Source organism: Schistocerca gregaria, chromosome 5 (assembly GCF_023897955.1).
Source record: "Schistocerca gregaria isolate iqSchGreg1 chromosome 5, iqSchGreg1.2, whole genome shotgun sequence".
Lineage (NCBI taxonomy): Eukaryota > Metazoa > Arthropoda > Insecta > Orthoptera > Acrididae > Schistocerca > Schistocerca gregaria.
In genome coordinates, this window is record NC_064924.1 from 410,645,056 (window position 1) to 410,667,578 (window position 22,523).

The window sequence follows — 22,523 nt, forward strand, 5'->3', positions numbered from 1 at the left end:
ATACTCTTGCAATTAGGTTGGGATTAGATTGTCTACTACTTGAAATAAAAACTGCTTCCACATCCACACTCTAATGGCAACAACACATCTCTGGTGAATTGGTCAAAAACTACTATTTAGAGTTCAGCTGTAACTGCACATATGACATTCCACTGTTCGAGAATTACTACTTCCACTGTAATATCACTTGTGACATTCACACTAAAAGCATCATCAGCAATATAAGAAAACACAGATAGCTACTTACTGTAAAGATGACACATTAAGTTGCAGACAGGCACAATTAAAAGACACTTACACATTGACTTTCAGCCGCAGCCTTCATCAGAAAAAGAAAGAGAAACACACATCATTCATTCACACAAGGAAGCATGCCTCAGCACACGACTGCCAATGCTGGTAGCTCAAACCAGAATGCAACTGGTACATGGAATGGAAGCAGCATTCCAGAGGGGAGGAGATGGGGAAGGAGAAGGAGAAAGAATAGTAATGTAAGGTCGGGGTGGGGGTGCACTTTCTGGAGGAGTGTTCAGGGACTAGAGGCTAGACTCCAACAGGTGCAGTGTCAGGAGATCGTGGGGCAGACAGAGGGGGGAAAACAGAGTGACGAAGGAGAGGAGAGGTGAAAGATGGGCACATGCATAGGCAGATGGCAGCAAACAAAGAGGGCAGCACACGAGAATAGGGAGGAGGTGACAGGACAGAGGGATGGCAACTGTGGGGACAGTATGTTACTGTAGATTGATGCCAGGATAATTACGAATGTGAGAAATGTGATGTAAGGATAACTTCCATCTGCGCATTTCAGAAAAGCTGGTGGTGGAGGGAAGAATCCAGATGGCTCGAGTAGTGAAGCAGCCATTGAAATCAAGTGCATTATGTTCAGCTGCATGTTGTGTCACAGGTTGCTCTGCTTTGCTCTTGCTCACAGTTTGGCAGTGGTCATTCATCCTGGTGGACAACTGGTTGGTAGTCATACCAATATAAAAAGCTGTGCAACGATTGCAGCAGAACTTGTATATGACGTGGCTGTTTTTACAGGTAGCCTGGCCCTGATGAGGTAGGACAAACCTGTGACAGGGCTAGAGTAGGAAGTGCTGGGTGGATGAATTGAACAGGTCTTGCACCTGGGTCTTCATTTGGATATGATTTGATGGCAAAGGGTTGGGACTGGGAGTGGCATAGGGTTGGACAAGGATGTTGTGGAGGTTCGGTGGCACCACTATTGGAATGCCTATCCTAATCACACTGTTGCTCCTTGTCCACCTCTCACCACATGTAAACGCCGCCTAGCTGATCCTTTCAAATAGTCACATCTCCCCATATGTCCTAGCTACACCCCACCAAATACAGAGTCAAAATATTCCCATGCCACTGGTGTTAAACTTTCCATCAGCACCCTCAGTTCCACAGAAGTGAATTCAGTCCTGTCCAAAGGCCTCACCTTTAGCCCTACAACCAAATTTAACCATTTTGGACTTGACAAAGACCTATTGTCCTCCTCCCGATCACTACAATAGAAACACTTCTTTGCAGCCAATTCTCCAACCAAAGCCAACCTAAAGTCTCTGTAAATCCATCTTTATACAGACAGTTACTAGACCTTGACTGATCAATATAAAATTCAAATCAATACACCTTTCAGCAGTCTAAATTTCCACTTATTTTATTTAAGCAACCAGTTTCAGTGCTATCTTACGCCATCTTCAGGTTCTGTGACTGATGTGCAGGGAGAATCCCACCCCTGAACCAGTCAGAACAGATGCCAGCATTCAGTGACTCTGATTCACAGTTTTCTGACACAGCAATCCCTTCAATCACCAAAGGGCTGGATCATCAAGGGATCGCTATTTCAAAGATCTACGGATACCAGTCTTTGAATGCTGGCCCCTATTCTGACTGAACTAGAGGTGGAGTTCTCCTTACACATCGGTCAGGGGGCCTGAAGATGGCATAATGTAGCAGTGAAAGTGGTTTCTCACATAAAACAACTGGAAATTTAGACAGCTGAAGATATTTTAATTTGACATTCTAAAGGCAACCTGATCCCAGCATCAAATCCTGCCTCTCCCAGTTCGTACCACCATCCAACCATGATCCTTCCCTTCTCCCTCCTAACCAACTGCTGGTCTCCTTCCAGGAATTCCTTAACTCCAGCTTGGCCTCACCATACTTCCCCAGGTCCCTTCCTCAGGACACCAACCTTTCAGCAGAAGAAAGAATAGCTATATACAACCTCAAAACAAATCCTGTCCTAATAATCCTACCTCCAGACAAAGGTTCCATCACTGTTGTTATGAACTACAGTGACTACCTGGTGCAAGGCCTCTGGCAATTACCTTTCTCCTCCACCTACAAACTTTGCCAGAATGATACCATCCCACAGGTCCAACATAACATCCAATCCCTGTTTGAAGCCTTAAGCCCTTTCCAAAATGTCTCCCCTGAACCCATTTCCCTCCTCACCCCTCTGACACCCTGCACAGTGACCATCTCCATGCTCCCCAAAAATCCACAACCCCCACAACACTGGACACCACATTGTGGTTGGTTATTGCCCCCACTGAAAGAGTTTCAGCTCTCATTGATAACACCTCCCACCACTTGCCCATAATCTAGCCTCCAACGTCAAAGATACCAATCACTTCTTTCACTGACTCTCCACCATCCCCGTTCCTTTATCTCCTGGATCTCTACTCGTCACTGTTGACATCAACACCCTATACATCAAGATCCCTTATGCCCCAGGATTTTACCACTACTGAACACTTTTCCATCATCCATCCAAATTCCACAACAACCTAGTCCATTCCTATGCCACTCCCAATCCCAACCCCTTGCCACGAGGATTACATACCTAAGGAGGATTCATGTGCAGGACCTTCCCAATCCACCCACTCAGGACTTCCTGTTCTGTCAAAGAATTATCCTACTACACCATCAGGGGCCAGGTCACCTGCGAAAGTAGCCATGTCACATACCAGTTCTGCTGCAATCACTGCACAGCTTTTCATTTTCGTATGATTACCAACCAGGTCTCCAATAGGATGAATGGCCACTGCCAAACTGTGGCCACAAGAAAAGTAGACCAACATGTAGCACATCATGCAGCTGAACTTAACATGCTTGACTCCAATGGCTGCTTCATTCCCTGAGTCAAATGGGTCCTCCTTTCCACCACCAGCTTTTCTGAACTGCGCAGATGGGAGTTACATTGTCCACTCCCGTAATCATCCTGGTCTCAACCTATGGTAACATACTGTCCCATACCCTCCACCCAACAGTTTCCACCCCTCTGTCGTGTCATCTCCACCACACTCTCAGCTCCCACCCTCTTTGTGTGTCGCCTTCTGTCAGCACACCTGTACCTTGTTCATCCCTTCACTCCTTCTTTGTTCCATTTCTCCATCTCCCTGCCCCAAGACCTCTTGACACTGCACTTTATAGCTGTCTAGTCCTTGAACACTCTACCAGATGGTGGGTGCTCCTCTCTCCCCCCACTCATACACTGCAAGCACTTCCCCTTCCACACCCCTCAGAGACTGCTGCTTCCATTCGATGTGGCAGCTGCATTCCGATCTGAGCTGCTGAAATTGGAAGTCATGTTTGTGGGGTGTGCTTGCTTGAGTGAATGAAGGTTGTGGCCAAAAGCTTATGCCCAAGTGTCTTTCAATTGTGCCTGTCTGCAGCTTAACATGTCATCTTTACAGCAAGTAGCACTCTTATCTTTTCCTAGACTGTTGATATTAGAACCTGAAGTTCCTACTGTTTCACACTGGTAGGCTGCAGCTATATCTTACTCACGGTCTTCTGCTACTAAATCTCAACATAATCTGTTTATTAGCACTTTAAATTTCACTCGATGTTCAATATGTTGTTACACTCACCAAAAGTACTACACTAGAGCCAGCCATGGCAGGCAAATTTCACACAGGCAATGTGTACGGGCCATAGTCCAGCCTGTGCGACATTTCATGTTCTGTACATTAAGAAGCACTTAGTGCTAACTTTGTGGGTGTGCAGCATATGAAGAAATTGGTGGTATGGATAGTCAAATACCTGAAGTCGCAAGCATTTTTCCAATGTCAGTTGCAACAGTTTTCGATGGAATTATACACAGAGTATGGAGACTTTATATATTAGCAAGGTACATTGGTCAAGAGACATGCCTTGAGAGATTTTTCAATTTAAAATTCATCACTGTTGAATTTATGAAGGAAAAAGGGGTGCAGGAATAAACATTAGAACATCCAGAACGGAGGCTTCACAGTTTAAGCATACTTGACTGCCCACTGCTCACAGTAAGACATTGCAAGATTAGAAATAACTTCTTTCCTATTTGATGGGGATGCATTTATAATAAAGTGCTGTTACAGAAGGGACACATTCTGACAAACACAGTCCAGTCCTCTTAGCTCACTGCCTTTAGAGAAAATAAATGATTTGAAGATTCAGTGTGGCCTTGAAAGAATTACAAGGATAGTTTTCTCAATGTTTCAAGTACTCTGCCAATCTTACAGCTGTTTTCGAGACAAGCAAGGTAATTCCCATTTTAATAACAAATCCTTTTCATTAAAACTGTCCTGGACATCTACCTTTCTTTCCTCAAATAGAATTTCCGTGTCTGCACAATGAGGTTGCAGAGCTGCTACAATTTACCAACTAACATACCTAGTCATATGAAAGACCTTTCTTCAATTATTAAAGTAAGTCAGTCATGATTATGTGGCAAACTGAATGTGAAAACCTGCTTCTGTCGGTATGCCGACAGCTTTTGCCAAATAAAAATTGTAGTATGTCTTCTGTGATCCAAAAATAATTAAATAATAATGAAAATTTGTTGTGTTTGTGATCTATGTTGTTTGGTAATGTGAGATGCAAAACCAAGTCGTATGCAGTACGACTGCACTACCATTTAAATGTGGCATGTTTACAGTTTCCCCTCTCCACCCTCTTTGTACTCAGACACTGTTGCCGGCATGGCAGTGGGGGAAGTGTCAGCTAGGATAAGTGCTATGCAAGAACCACAATCTTGCAACCCCCCTTTCACACCAATTACTACACAGTTCATTACTTAGGTTCTAAGCAATTTCCGTGTAACATGCCATGCAGTTATCATGTGCAGTGAGAAAGGGCCGATTCACTTCATCAAAACAACACATCAGAACAGGCATCCAAATCAGATATCATTGTACATGTCCACTTTTGACGACCTGTGATCTCTTTGTTCTCAACGAAATGTGTTTGAAATACTTCAACAAAATCACGGGAGTCCCAGGATACCAAACCTTACACACAGGTGACTAGATTACAGCTTTCTACTGTAGCCTTCACAGTTCCTCTCTGGTCTCGGAAATGTAATTATGTTTATTGCCAAAAATTTTTTTTTCAAGAGACAACTGAAGTTGATTACTTATCACACAGACTGGAATTAGGATATGGCTTCTTCAACGTAACTAAAGGCTGTTTTCACTCTTTTCCTTCCAGTCAGTGGATGTGACCCATTCTCCCATTGCATTACATTATTTCACATGCTCACACACTCTTGACTGCTCACAATCACAACTCCATTCTTCACATGCACTCCCCATTCACTCCAGAAGCATTCCAATCTGCAAACTCTAAATCTGTTTTTAACTAGGGAAAACTCTTGAGTTCTAGGGAAATTCCTATAACTCCGAAAATTCTAAAGGATACTGACTAATCTATACAATGGACTCATTTTTTTTATATATCACTGTGTATAGTTTTATTAATATTGACAGTGTGAATCTCGTGTCGTGTAAAGTTTCAGCTATAAAAAGGAAGTTGTTGATGCTTAAGGAGGAATTACAACAGTACAGCACTGTTTGCTCCAGCTGATACTTGTTGTGCGAACTACTATTAACAGGAATTTCACAGTGTTACTTTCATGAAAAATATGAAAAGCCAATAAAAAGCCAATAACACGCGGATATGCATATCATCTTTGTAGATGGAAGACCAAAAGTTGCAAGACAATTCTCTTAACCTTTCCACTGCTGTGGACGTGAATACATGTTCTGATCTTTAGCTTCCCACCTGCTGCGGATGTGTATATGTGTGCCATTTGTGCTTTTCTACAGAGCTAGTGATGTCTCTAAGCATCCTGAGCTGCCAACATCTCACGGCTTTGGACATGTTACTTCCACATCTTGGCAAAGAAAAAGTTTCTAGTATTTATCATACAAAATGAGATATTGTTCCACTCTCAATTTTAAACAAAATGTTGATTTCTTACCTACCATCCAGACCTACACACTAAAATCACCCACATCCAAAGTTTACGTAATGCATTTTAACTTCTGCAAACCCTTTAAAATTTCGTGCAATGTTTTACTTAATTTGGAGGAGAATAGTAACTTGATGAATAATGTAAAGGAATTCAGTCCTTTATCAAGCAAATATCAGTCTTTAAGAAGAGAACAAATCAAATTTTTTCAGAGATTAGTTTTCTTAAAATTGGATGATAAGCATTTCACAGTGGGCGCAACGTCGTCTCTCAGCACGAATAGCAGCATTTGGCGAACAGTGTAGCCACAACAAAGCTGCACTCAGCACGGAACATAGGGAGCACATCTGAATGGGTTAAGGAAAATTTTCCAACACAAGCCTCCCACCAACTAACACGTTTTACTCAATGGCTAGATGCTTGAATGGTTATAGTGCATTTGTGATGCCTCTAGAAATTAGTTGTTGAGAAGGATTGGCAAAGAACAGCACAAAAGAAAGAGACTTCAATACAAACTGTTGAGGAGAACTAAAGAATAACTGGCCTTTGGTTCTTCATTATGAATGTCACAAAATCTCATTTTGCAAGTACAGCACAGAAACATATCCACATGTACAAGGGGGATTTGAAAAGTCCGTGCAAAGTCTGAGATATGGCACCACCTACACATATCAAATTCAATGTTTAGTTAGTAGCATCTTTGGAAAGAATGAATACCAAGTCTCAGCCATATTAGTCTATTTCTTTGTGTTTGGCATTCGTGTGAATCAAGGAAGTCAAGTGATTGTCAAAAAATGGACAAAAATGAATTTCGTATGGTGATTAAATATTACCTTATGAAAGGCAAAACACCCCAGGAGACTAAAAAGAAGCTTGATAAACATTACAGTGGCTCTGCACCTTCGATTAGAACAGTTTATAAGTGGTTTCAAAATTTTCGGAGTGGCCATATGGGCGCAAGTGATGCTGAATGTTCTGGACGCCCTGTGGAGGTTACGACTCCAGAAATCATTGATAAAATCGATGATGTGGTGATGGTTTTCAGCTGTTCAGGAAGAATCTGCAGGACTTAAAGCATCATTTCGTCACGGTTGATGAAACATGGATACATTACTATACTCCTGAGACCAAAGAACAATCTAAACAATGGGTTACCAAGGGAGGATCTGCCCCATAAAAGGCAAAGACCATTCCTTCGACCGGAATGGTTATGGCGACTGTCTTTTGGGATTCACAAGGGATAATCCTCATCGACTATCTGTAAAAGGGTAAAACTATTACAGGTGCATATTATTCATTGTTATTGGACCGTTTGGAAACCGAGCTGCAAGAAAGACACCGGTGATTGGATCGCAAAAAAGTCCTTTTCCATCACAACAATGCATCAGCACACAGCTCAGCATTTGTGGTCGCGAAATTAATTAAAATAAAATTCCAACTCATTTCACATCAGCCATAGTCTCCAGAATAGGCTCCCTCAGACTAATATTTGTTCCCCAATTTGACGAAATGGCTGGCGGAACAAAGACTTTATTCAAATGAGGAGGTGATTGCAACAACTAATAGCTGTTTTGCAGACTTTGACAATTCCTATTATTCGGAAGGGATCAACAAATTAGAACAGCATTGGACGAAGTGTACAAGTCTAAAAGGAGATTACGTTGAAAAATAAAAAAGGTTTACCCCAAACACATAAGTATTTTTTTTATTTTTCATGGACTTTCGAAACGACCGTCATAGAAGGTGCAAACACAGTTGCCAGGAGGCAACGAGCAGAGGTTGGACTTCAGCAACTTTATAAAAAAGTCATCAGATACACGCATCTTACAAAACCAATCCTTTTCAACAATGGAAAAAAGAATAATGAATTTGTCAGAAAAGTCACAGTTTATAATAAATTAAGGGAAGTCATCTAATGAAATAGTAGTGATACCTGGGATTTCCCAAGGAAGTGCTAAAGTCCCTCTACTCTTTTTACTATATGTAAATGATTTAGGAGATAATCCGAGCAACCTTCTTGGGTTGTTTGCAGATTTTGCAATCATTTGCTGCTGAAAATTCATCAGAAGATTTAAAATGAATCATTAAATTATTTAGTGAAGACTCAGTTTCCTACCCATCACAACACTTTAAAGGAGCAAATACATACTTATAAAGCATATCTCAGTGTTTATGACATCATACTCCTGAGCTGTGCATCATACAATTATGTAATTCTGCAAGTACATTCAGTGGTAGATGTGGACACTATCTGCACAATGTGTTCTAACAGAGTCAGTAGTAACGAAGTACTATATTAAAACGTCATGCCATATACAGAAGTTTTATTGTATGAATACCGAAAATGCAGTAAGTAATACACGTTTTGCCTTTCATTACTTTATACGGGGTGCCAGCAAGAGAAAGTTTTAAAGAGGTTTGAAATAATGTGTAAAGTCTGTTGTAGATTGCTACTCACTGAGTGAATAGCGAAGAAAACACCCCACAGATGAAAATATGAGGATATCAACAGGAGTAGTGGTCAATATTTGGTATCCCATTACCAATCATTGTCTCAATATGTGCAACCATGATGGCTAATAGGAAAGTAACCTTAGCATTTCCTGAATGTCAAGTTAACCAGAATTAATAGAGAAGATAGTCTGCTCCATGGACTGAAGAATACATGGTTCATGCACAATTCCTGCTCATTTCTGCTTCGCAGTGTGATGCCACCAAGACAATTCCTTTCCTTCACGATGGACTGATTGTGGAAGCCCTGTGAATGGCCAGTTAGTTGCCAGACTTAAATCCACTAAATATCTCTTTATGGGACCTTGTCTTTTGTTTTTATATTATTTTCAGTTTTTGTAATTACATTAAATTAGTCAAGCTGTGGTGGAGGCTCGGTGGCGTGGACTGGGCGGTTTTTTAGCTTAGAAGGCCTCGGTAAAGTACGAAGTGGGCTGCAATCTCAAAGGGTGCATGGCAAATACAGGATGTGCTTGGACCAAGGAACAGTTGGAATTGTAGTTGTAAATTGTTGTAGTTGTGCTGGGAAAGTCCCTGAACTTCAAGCGCTAATAGAAAATACAGAAGCTGAAATCGTTATAGCTACAGAAAGCTGGCTAAAGCTGAAATAAGTTCTGCACAAATTTTTATGAAGTCTCAGACGGTGTTCAGGAAAGATAGATTAAGCAGAACTGGTGGTGGAGTGCTTGTGCCTGTCAGTAGTGGTTTATCTTGTAGTGAAGTCGAAGTAGATACTCCGTGCAAATTGGTATGGGTGGAGGTTATACTTAACAGCCGAATTAAGTTAATAATTGCCTCCTTCTACCGACCCCCAGACTCCGATGATACAGTTGCGGAACAGTTCAGAGAAAGTTAGAGTCTCGTAACAAATAAATACCCCACTCATACGGTTATAGTTGGTGGAGACTTCAGCCTACCCTCGGTATGTTGGCAAAAATACTTGTTCAAAACCGGTGGTAGGCAGAAAACGTCTTCCGAGATTGTCCCAAATGCAGTCTCCGAAAATTATTTCGAGCAGTTAGTCCACGAACCCGCGCGAATTGTAAATGGTTGCGAAAACACACTTGACTTCTTGGCCACAAACAATCCAGAGCTGATAGAGAGCATCATGACTGATACAGGGATTAGTGATCACAAGGTCATTGTAGCTAGGCTCAATACTGTTTCTTCCAAATCCACCAAAAACAAACGCAAAATAATTTTATTTAAAAAAGCGGATAAAGTGTCACTAAGAAGCCTTCCTAACAGACAATCTCCATTCCTTCCAAACTGACTATGGAAATGTAGACAAGATGTGGCTCAAATTCAAAGATATAGTAGTAGCAGCAATTGAGAGATTCATACCTCATAAATTGGTAAGAGATGGAACTGATCCCCCATGGTACACAAAACAGGTCCGAACGCTGTTGCATAGACAATGGAAAAAGCGTGCAAAGTTCATAAGAACTCGGAATCTCGAAGATTGGCTAAAATTTATAGACACGCAAAATTTGGCACGGACTTCAATACAAAATGCCTTTAATAGGTTCCACAACAAAACATTGTCTCGAAATTTGGTAGAAAATCCGAAGAAATTCTGGTCGTATGTGAAGTACACAAGCGGCAAGACGCAGTCAATACCTTCGCTGGGCAGTGCCGATGGTACTGTTACCTACGACTATGCCGCTAAAGCGGAGTTATTGAATGCAGTTTACCGAAATTCCTTCACCAGCGAAGATGAATGGAGCATTCCAGAATTTGAAACACGAACAGCAGCTAGCATGAGTTTCTTAGAAGCAGATAGCTTAGGGGTTGCGAAGCAACTCAAATCACTTGATACGGACAAGTCTTCAGGTCCAGATTGTATACCGATTAGGTTCCTTTCAGATTACGCTGATACAATAGCTCCCTACTTAGCAATCATATACAACCGCTTGCTCACCGATAGATCTGTACCTACAGATTGGAAAATTGCGCAGGTCACACCAGTGTTTAAGAAGGGTAGTAGGAGTAATCCATCGAACTACAGATCTATATCATTGACGTCGGTTTGCAGTAGGGTTTTGGAGCATATACTGTATTCAAACATTATGAATCACCTCGAAGGGAACGCTCTATTGTACGTAATCAGCATGCTTTCAGAAAACATCGCTCTTGTGCAACGCAGCTAGCTCTTTATTCGCACAAAGTAATGGCCGCTATCGACAGGGGATCTCAAGTTTGATTCTGTATTTCTAGATTTCCAGAAAGCTTTTGACACCGTTCCCCACAAGTGACTTGTAATCAAGCTGCGGGCCTATGGGGTATCTCTCAGTCGTGCAACTGGATTCACGATTTCCTGTCAGGAAGGTCGCAGTTCGTAGTAATAGACAGCAAACCATTGAGTAAAACTGAAGTGATATCAGGTGTTCCCCAGGGAAGCGTCCTGGGACCTCTGCTGTTCCTGTTCTATACAAATGACCTGGGTGCCAATCTAAGCAGTTCTCTTAGGTTGTTCGCAGATGATGTAATTTCTCGTCTAGTAAGGTCATCCGAAGACCAGTATCAGTTGCTAAGCAATTTAGAAAAGATTGCTGTATGGTGTGGCAGGTGGCAGTTGCCACTAAATAACGAAAAGTGTGAAGTGATCCACATGAGTTCCAAAAGAAATCTGTTGGAATTCGGTTACTCGATAAATAGTACAATTCACAAGGCTGTCAATTCAACTAAGTACCTGGGTGTTAAAATTACGGACAACTTCAGTTGGAAAGACCACATAGATAATATTGTGAAGAAGGCGAGCAAAAGGTTGCATTTCATTGGCAGGACACTTACAAGATGCAACAAGTCCACTAAAGAGACAGCTTACACTACGCTCGTTCGTCCTCTGTTAGAATATTGCTGTGCGGTGAGGGATCCTTACCTGGTGGGATTGACGGAGGACATCGAAAGGGTGCAAAAAAGGGCAGCTCGTTTTGTATTATCACAAAATAGGGGAGAGAGTGTGGCAGACATGATACGTGAGTTGGGATGAAAGTCATTAAAGCAAAGACGTTTTTCGTCACGGCGAGATCTATTTACTAAATTTCAGTCACCAACTTTCTCTTCCGAATGCGAAAATATTTTATTGAGCCCAACCTACATAGGTAGGAATGATCATCAAAATAAAATAATAGAAATCAGAGCTCGAACAGAAAGGTTTAGATGTTCGTTTTTCCCGCGTGCTGTTCGGGAGTGGAATGGTAGAGAGATAGTATGATTGTGCTTCAATTAACCCTCAAATGTGAATTGCAGAGTAATCATGTAGATGTAGATGTAAAAGTTTAACTGAGACTTAACTTCTTACTATTCTTAATTTGTTTCTGTTCCTTACAACTAGCTGATATATAAAAAATAAAACGACATGAAAAAGCACACACACCAATATAGTTCCTTTTTTATTCTCTTTTACCATGCCAAACTGATGTACAGTTGTACAGTGTTGCCACTCTTTCCTCCTATCTGATGCAGCTGCACAGAAACATTCAAAAGCTCCTTTCATTTGGATCATAACTGGATGTAATGCCCAAGGGCAGAGTTGCTACCCTCTTCCAACCCACTTCTCAATATCGCTGTCATCATGAGCCACACAAACCCACCTATGCTTGTGTTGCATTCCTATTCCACACACCTGTTACCTCTCCCTCCTGCACCTCTATCCTGTGCATCTGCTGGCCTCCATCCCACTCTCAGCCACCCATCCCCAAACTTCCCTCCCACTTCCCACCTCCTTTTGCCCTTCACCCACTCCATCAGACACAAAACCTCAACCTTAGTCAAGATAGTGAATGGCAGTTTTAGCACAGTGTTGATGTAGTCATACAGGTCCCAAAGCTAACAAAGTTCTCTGTCTTGTTTGTGTGTTTTTCAGCAACTCTACTATTCGTTGAATTGTGACATTTACTCTTAAATCATTTAAAAGAAGAAATTAGACACTCTAAATACAGAATTTCTACAAAACTAATAACTTGACATCTGTGAGCAGGAGTTGACTTAGTCTGTATCAGATGAACAATATTAATGGCACAAATTAATATAATTCCTTCACACACTTGGAATCCAAAAACTGGAAGGATTCTAAATTTTCTGTTTCTTTATATCACAAATGGTTTCAAGCAATCGTCCATTTTCAAGTGCCAGTCAGCCTCAGGTTGGAAATGAAAATTAATCGCAAAGAAGCCTATTCTTCTCTAAAAAGAAAAAAAAATGACTGACTGGATAACCAGTGTCTTAAAAGTAAAATTTATAACAACTTAACTGCTCTAAACCAAATTCCTTGTTGGACTGTAGACTGTGATCAAGCAGTAAAATCTCAACACAAAGAATTCAAAATATGGAATAAAAACAATTCAGAAAATGCAAGACATGTTTGTGGCAACTACAAAAGAACGTTAATCAGTGATTAGACAAACAAAATGACAATACAAGAACAGTCAAGACCACAAAATTGAAAATGATTTTCAAAAACCATAATACAAGGACATTTTTACAAAACTTTCAGAACAAAGCTGAATGGATGCCAGTTCCCCAGCATCTGCTTCGAATACAATCCTGACACTTATTTGGCAGCATCTGCTTAGAATATTTCCTCAAAGTTAATTTTTTTTAATATTTAATTTTTTTGTCTAATCCCAATAAAATCGTACTGTATCAGAGTGCAATTAAAACTAATACAGAATGTAAAATAACAAATTCACAGAATTTGGCACAAAAAGGGGACCATTACCTGCAAATTCTGATAGGTAAGATCAGAAATAACACTGACATTCATTTTTAAGCTTAATTCTCCAAGTTTCCAGAACTCGTCACTCAAAATTATCCTGTAAGATGATGATGATAGGCGGACAGCAGAATCCTGTTTTACCACAGTAAGAAGTGTGTTTTCTGACTCCACCTGAAAAGAATAAGCAGATAAGACAATGACTTAATATAAATTCCAACAAAAGATGTATGTTTCTTAAATAGTAACTGTTTATTTTTAACTGTTAACAGTAGCATTAACAATGAATTCCTTTGTTAAATTATAACAATGATGAATTACTACAGACATTTTCTGCCTGTTGATGTTCCCATTAGTACCTTTAGGTGAGAACTACTGCCATCCCCCTCACCCTCTCTCCCTTGCCCTCGAGCAGAAGTAGTTGACAATAGCCAACCATTACTGACACAGATTAGATACCAGTCTACTATTAGAACTGAAAACTGACTCTTTGAGAATAACAGTCACTTCTGCTGCCTGAAAGTTAGAAAAAAATTTACATTTTGTTGAAAAACTCGAAAATGCCAATATAGAATCACCATGGTGTGAACAAACTGTCAAAAAATCTACATACAGACTCTCACATTATTTCACAAGGGGTCTTCTTTCATTTATTTAATACATTCAAAAATTCTCACAAATGACATGCTCTGAAGAGAAATTACTGTAGTCTCTCCATTACATATGGCACAATTGAGATACCTGTTTCTTTAGCACCTTAATTTCCTTCTCCATTTAATTACTAGATGGATAAAGACATCACTATGGGTATGATTCAGCCCTTCGCAGGCTACCAAGCCCACTGTGATGTTAAAATACAGCAAATAAGCTGGCAGGAGTTTCCAGTTTGCTTCAAAATTATTCATCTGAGCACTGATGTTTCTTCATTTTCCCTTTCTTGGTTAACAAGAGTAAGACAAGGAAGAAGAAACAACAATAGCTGATTACAAGACTCAAGGCAATCATAAAAGCACTTTGTACTGGATTTACATCTAGGAGAAGGTGATAATATTTGCACTGAACTCTTTTTGTACTTTAATCTTCAATGGAGAGCTTCCATCACTGAGCACTGTTGTTACAGATTTTGATTGTCTATAGGCTTTTGAGCATCCTATTAACATTACAGCCTTTTTTGTTCATTTGATAATACATTGCTGTTTGTCTGATGGACAGGAATGACTGCAATATGATAAGGATATATTGCTATCCAGCACACAGAGGAAACATTGAGTTGCAGACAGGCACTATGAAAATGACTGCTAAATGTTTAAGCTTTCAAACAAAAAAAAGTCCTTCTCCTGAAATAGAAAACACACACATTCGCACAAGCAGAACCCACATACACATGGCCCCTGACTCCAGATGCTGGGATTTGACTACAGATTGTGACTGTTTCTGATGTTGACAGTAGTCTTCTACAGTGGGTGGTGGGGCTAAAGAGGAGGCATGAGGTATGGAGGGTGCTGACTGTGGGAGCGTGCAGGGACAAGAAGGGACAGGATAGGCTGCTATGTGCAGAGTCAGGTGGTTGTGGTTTGGGAGGGTAGGGGGGAGGGATGGGGGGACTTGGAGGTGTGTTGGTGAGATAGAAAGCATGTGTTGTGGTGGAATGGGAGGAGGGAAGGGGACATGCAGATGGAGGACAGGGACTAGTGGAGATTGAGGTGGCGAGGGGGAGGGAGGGTATTTCCAGGAACGAAGCATATGTTGTAGAGACAGGTCTCACCTGCGCATTTCAGAATAGCTGGTATTGGTAGATGGAACCAGCTGTGAACCAATCATTGAAGTGAAGCACATCATATTGGGCAGCAGTTTAGCAACAGAGTTGTCCAGCTTTCTCTTGGTTACAGTTTGCAGAAGCCATTCATGCAGAAAGACAGCTTGTTGAATGCCATGTCCATGTAAAAAGCGGCATAGTGGTTGTAGCTTAGTTTGTAGATCACATGGCTGCATTCACAAGTAGCTCTGTCTTTGCTGGGGTAGGAGATGCTTGCGACAGGACTGGAGTAGGCAACAGTGGGAGAATAGGTCTTGCATTTAGGTCTATTACAGGGATATCAGCCACAAGGCAAGGGAGTGGGATTAGGAGTTTGTAAGGAAGGATGAGGATATTGTGTGGACTCTGTGGTTGATGGAATACCTCTGAGTGATGGGTGAGGATGATAGTGGGGAGGATTGACCATTAACACTGGCAGGACAATTTTGGTCTGTGAATGCCTCAGTAGAGCCCTTGGCATTTTTGGAAAGTGATTGCCAGTCACTATAGATGTGACGATCTCTGGCTGCTAGGCTGTATGGAAGGGACTTCCTAGTATGGAATGGATGGCAGCTGTTGAAGTAAAGATATTCTTGGTGGCCGGTAGGTCTGATGTGGACAGAGGTACAGATGCCATTCTTGAGGTGGAGGTCAATATCGAGTTAAGAGGCTTGTTGGTTTGAGGACCAGGAAGGAACGGGTGATGTCTTTTACACAGAAGGTAGGTCACAACTAACACCGTAACTTACCCTCCTGTAGAAAATTTGCTAACCATTTTCTACACAGATTCTTCACATTTCATGTGCCTTACCATCCAGAGCTCTCCCGTCATATGTTAATATTCCCAATGCTTATGGTGGCCTTGTTGCTACTGAACATTACCTTTCCCAACACCCGATTGACTCCAAACCTATTGTCTCCTTCCTCATTACCAAGACCAACTATATCCTAATCCACAATTACTTCCCCTTTGAAGGCATCACCTACAAACAAATCCATGGTACAGCAAAAGGCACCATCTTATGACAACCTATTCATGAGTCACCTAGAGAAATCCCTGCTAACGATCATGAATTCCAAACCATGTGGTTGAGATTCAATGGCAACATCTTCACGATCTGGGCTAAGGATGAGGGAACACACCTAGAGAATCCCAACACTTTCATCCCTATTCATTTCACCTGGCTCTCCTCAAACCAGTAAGCAACATTCCTCAGTGTTGACCTCTGTAAATTAGGGTGCAACCACTGTGCCACTTTCTAATAGGGCATGACAAAAAGCTGTCTGTCCACACAAACAGCTACTGCAAACTCTGGTCAAGAGGCAGCGTGACCACCTTGTTGCTGAACATGGCTCAAAGTACCTCCACCAACATCATACTTATCGACATCCTCCACTTTGACAGCTGCCACCCATCCCAAACCAAGAAATCCCTTTCATACAGCTTACCCAACCAAGAACATCACATCTGTAGTGATGCATAGTCCCTCTTCAAATATGCCAAAGGGTCTCACTGGGGCATTCACATAATAAATGGACCCTGCTGACCTTGTCCAGAAAGATCTCCCATGCTTTGTCTCTCCAAGTCACTTACTCTCCCTCACACACACACACACACACACACACACACACACACACACACACACACACACACACACACACACAGTCCAGCCCACAAAGCAGCACTCCTTGTGACTCAGTACTACTCAGGACTGGCGAAACTGAACCACACTCTCCACCAGGGTTTCGACTTCCGCTCACCATGCCACGAAATGAGGAATATCCTTCCCAATATCCTCCCCAACTCTCCTACATGTGTATTCCACCAACCTACACAACAACCTTGTCTATCCCTACTCCACACCTAGTCCCAATGTCCCCCCCCCCCCCCCTCCCAGTCTCATGTTTCACATGCCTGCAACAGACCTAGAAGCAAGACCTATCCAATACATCATCCCTCTACCATTTACTCAAGTTCTGTCACAACCATCTCCTATGACACCAAAAGTTAGGCTACCCGTGAAAGCAATCGTGCTCTGCAAACTAGGCTGCAACCACTGTGCCAGTTTCTATTGAGGCATGACAATAAGCTGTCTGTCCATATGAATGGCTTCTGCAAACTGTCTTCAAGAGACATCTTGTTGCTGAACATGATGTGCTTCACTTCAATGATTGCTTCAGTGTCTGCACCTTCTGTATTTTTATTAACACCACCAGCTTTTCTGAATTACACATGTGGGAATTCTCCCTATGACATACCCTTTGTTGCCATGCCCCCCTCCCTCCCCCTGACCTCAACCTTCACTGTGTAATGTAGCAAAATAGGACAATATTTAGTGAATAGTATGATTCCAAACTTGTCAGAGAATGTGATGCAAACACACAATGTAGACTTAAGATTAAATGTGCTCAATTAAACAAATTCTAATTTATAGAGATATTGCACTACAAACTAAAAATGTGTCAAATGTAATGTAAACAAAAGACCAATATATTATTTGTGGAATTTATAATCAGAAGAGTGGTAGCATCTATGACGCAAGCCTCTATAAAGACACAACAAGATTTATGTAAGGAATAAAAGTTACACTGTATTTGTAAAGTAATTAACAGAAATAATTAAGACATTGTTACTGATGTACATTCCACATAACATTTACGTAAAAACTGTGTTATTTCGACATGCTAACTGTTTTAAAGCATAATGTAACTTTGTAATTGTTGTAATGTACACAAACAGCAATGGCAATAACTTTATAGTGTCCATCCTGACACAGTTTTATCATCAGTATGTATTCAGTTTTCAGATAAGTATTTCGGTTACACTTTTCTTTCTTTCTTCTTCTCCTCTCTCTCTCTCTCTCTCTCTCTCTCTCTCTCTCTCTCTCTCTCTTTAAATTGCCTGACATGTGTAACTTGGACCGAGATGTTATTTTAAGTGGAGTACTTGCATGAAACCTGAGTTACACTCCTCGATTACCTCTTCTAGAGTCATCAGCAAATTAAACCTGGAAAAATCATATCTCCCTTGTTTTCTAAGCTTTTCAAAATTTATTCAAGGGTTTTTGCACTGAGTCAATATGATGCCAATCTAAATTTCTTTAACGTAATATTTACAAAAATACAAATCATTACTATTACACTGATCAACTGTAATGCTTGTTTTCATGTTACTTCTTTACAATACTGGCAATATATCCACTGTAAATTACTTGGCATCTATATGATCCCAGTGGAACTTACTGAGAGAAAAAAATTCTGGCAGCAGGGGGATTAAGTAATTGAAATGTGGCAATGAAAGCTTCAATGTCTACAATAGAAATGAGTATGGTAGTAATTCTTTGCATAATCAAAAATATTTTCTATGAAATGCATACTGTTGTAATAAGATCCACCATAGCTGCTTTTTTCATATTTTAAGTTCTTACAAAATATCACTTACCAATGAGGCACCACTCAAAACTGCTAATAAATATAGCAGGTAAAAAGTATAACAACCAACAACTCTGGTGGATCTTATTACACCAGTACACATTCCATAAAATTTGTTAAGGCTCCAAAATATGAAACAAAAGAAATAGTCAAGACATTTCCTGAAAATATTTTCTTCCCAGTCATTTTGTTTTATATGTGTAATGCTGCAATATCTAAATCCGAGTGACTCAAAAACAAAACATTTATAGTTAAGAAGTTAATTATAAGACACACTTGCCTTGCAGACTATTGAAGATCTCCAAAACAGATGAAACAAGTTTGATTAAAAAGAAAAAGAAAATTTGGTTACTAAAAACAAGCAGTAGTTATTATTACTTACAAGATAAACAAACAATGCAAAATCCAAGACACATTTCTTTCACTCCCTCTCCCCTTCACTGCTCTCATTCCAACACTACACACTTTCTAATCCACCAACGTACCGACTAGTCTTTTTCTTTCTGTACTCTGCTTCTCTGATCCCCCCTCCCCTCTCTCCCACCATCCTCCACCATCCCGCCTCAGACCCTTGACTGCACTTAGCTGCCCTACCCTATCCTGCCCCCACCGCGTCTGTGCTCCCACAAGTAGCAATTTACCTTCCACCACTCCTACCCTGCTACCCCTCCCCCTCCTCCGCCTCCTCACCCCAGCCACTTCTTTACCCCCAACACCCAGTTTGCATCTCCCACCAAGTGCAGTTGCTCACAGTCAGGCCTCAGTGGCCAGAGACAATGGTCACATCTGTGAGTTGTGCTTTTGTGTGTGTGTGTGTGTGTGTGTGTGTGTGTGTGTGTGTGTGTGTTAGAAAAAGGCCTTTTGGCTGAAAGTTAAACATGTATGGCAGTCTTTCTGTTGTTCCTGTATCAGTCTCTTGACTCAACATCTCCTCTATATCGTGAGCAGTAAACTTTTCATATTACAAGATAAACACCATTTTATGCGTGTACTGGAGGACACAGGTAACATTAACTTCCTGAATTTTATGTTTCTCTCTGAACATTGAGCCGACTACATTCCTAGACAAATGGTCGCCCTATCAAATGACTTACTTTTAGTGATGAGGTTGGTATATCCCCACCCCCTCCTTAGTATCAGAATATCCAAACCAAACTTCTATCTTTCACAATGGTTCAACATAATTGCATGCACATGCACAATTGCTTCTCCCACATCACTGAGACTGATCAGTTTAGGTCAAGGATAACCATGGATGGAGGGTAGGGGAGGGGGGGGGGGGGCAGAGTGGGTCTACTGCCAATCTGATATTCAAGCTGTGTTCCTCAATCATTTTGACATATAACTCAGGGGCAATGTGAGTACAGCTTTGCCTTGCTGAATGAATGGGGCACCTATGGGGTATTGTAAGTGAACCAATTGTTGAATAGCATTTGGCAGTATGTTCTTTTTCTGTTTACCAATGATAGATTACATGTATCAGATAACCAAATGAAACTCATGTAAGGATACCCTCACATAACACCACACACACACACACACACACACACCACCTATCTGAAATATGCCCTCTTTGCAAGTGGGATCTATATCTACATAAATAATCTGCAAGCCATAGTATGTTGTGCACTGGAGAGTGTACTGTACCACTAGTACCACTACTTGCCAAACAGAGCGAGGGAAAAACGAATATGTATATGTTTCCATATGAGTCCTAATATCTCTTATCTTATCTTCATGGTACTTACGCACAATGTATGTTGGCAGCAGTGGAATAGTTAAGCAGTCATCTTCAAATGCCAGTTCTCTAAATTTTCTCAATAGTGTTCGTCAAAGAATGTCACCATCCCATGAGTTCCCAAAGCATCTCCATAACACTTATGTGTCGTTTGAACCTATCTGTAACAAATCTAGCAGCCCACCTCTGAACTAGTTCGACGTCTTCCTTCAATCCGATGTGGTATGTATCCCAAGCAGTACTCAAGAATATGTCACACAGTGTCCTACAGGCAGTCTCCATTACACGTGAACTGTTCTTTCCTAAAATTCTCCCAGTAAACTATTGCACTTCATATTGCTTCACAAAGTTACATCCAGATATTTAAACAACTTGACTGATCAATCAGGACATTAGTAATAATGTATCCAAACATCATGAGTTTGATCTTCCTACTAACCTGCATCAACCTACATTTTTCACATTTAGAACCAGCTGCTATTCCTGGAAATTTTGTCTATGTTGCCTTGTATGTTCCTACAGTCACTCAACTTCGATACCCTACCATACATCACAGCATCATCAGCAAACAACTGCAGCTTGCTGCCCACCCTGTCCACCAAATCATTTATGTGCATACAGAACAACAGCGGTCCTTATCACACTTCCCTGGGGCACTCCTGACGATACCCGTCTCTGATGAACATACTGGGTTCTATTATTTACGAAGTCTTCGAGCCACTCACATATCTGTGAACTTATGCCATACGCTCATACCTTCATTAAAAGCCTGCAATGGAGTGCTGTGTCAAATGCTACCTGGTAATCTAGAAATATGAAATCTGCCTGTTGTCCTTCATCCATAGTTCTTAGTATACAGTACATTATGTGAGAAAAGAGCAAGCTGAGTTATGCATGAGCGATGCTTTCTAAAACCATGCTGATTCGTGGACACAAATTTCTCAGTTTCAAGAAATTTTATTATATTTGAACTCGGGATATGTTCAAGGATTCTGCAGCAAACTGAACTTAGTTTTGTGGGTCCATTCTTTTACCCTTCTTATATGCTGGAGTCACCTGCGCTTTTTTCCATTCACTTGGGGTTTTCTGCTGTGTGAGAGATTCATGATAAATGCAAGCTAGGTAAGGGTCCAATGCCACAGAGTACTCTTTGTAAAATCAAACTGGGATTCCATCTGGAACTGGTAATTTATTTGCTTTCAAATCTTTTAGCTGTTTCTTTACGCCAGGTACACTTAATACTGTGTCATCCACATGAGAGTCAGTCAGGTAGTCAAATGACATTATGTTTGTACGATTCTCCTGCATGAACAATTTCTTAAACGTGAAATTTAAAACTGTGGCGTTCATTTTGCTATCTTCAACTGACACCCCTGACTGGTCAACAAGAATCTGAATGGAAGCCTTAGCCCACACAACGATTTTATGTAAGACCAGAATTTTCTTGGGTTCTCTCCCAGATTATTTGCTAAGGTGTGACGTGGTAGTTGTTGTATGCTTCGCACAAAGATCTTTTAACAGGCGCATGAATCTCTACTAACCTTCGCATGTCGTCACTTATGCATTCACTTTTGAATTGAGAGTGCAACAGTCTCTGCTTCTACCTCAACATATGACATATTTCATTATTATACCACGTTGGGTCTCTTCCATCTTTTATCCACTCACTAGGCATTTAACTCTCCAGACCACTATTTGCAGTCCGCTTAAACTTTGCCCATAATTCCTCTACGTCCATCTCAATGGAACTAAGTGATGCTAATTCACTGTCTAAGTAAGATGCTAATAATTACTTATTTGCTCTATCTAGCAGAAACATACTCCTAGCCTTCTTGACTGATTTATTAACTTTCACATTCATATTTGCTATAATGGCATCCTGATCGTTAATTCCTGATTCTATACTGACATTGTCGATAAGGTCCAGCCTATTTGTAGTTACAACATCTAAAATATTTCCACTGCATGTGGGCTGCCACGCTAACTGCTCAGTACAATTATCAGAAAACGTGTTTAAAAGTATTTGGCACAACTGTCCGCCTGCATCCCCCGCAATGAATCCATAGACATCCCAATCTAT

The 22,523-nt window shown here is 40.9% G+C and overlaps 1 protein-coding gene across 1 annotated transcript in view; it reads right to left on the reverse strand.

Annotated features, from left to right (window-relative positions):
* Positions 1-22,523, reverse strand: part of LOC126272402 (nuclear pore membrane glycoprotein 210-like) — a 242,236-nt gene that overhangs the window by 33,005 nt on the left and 186,708 nt on the right. The window contains exon 12 of the mRNA XM_049975230.1: positions 13,485-13,652. Coding sequence (XP_049831187.1) covers positions 13,485-13,652 — 168 coding nt within the window. The remainder of the gene's footprint in view (positions 1-13,484; positions 13,653-22,523) is intronic.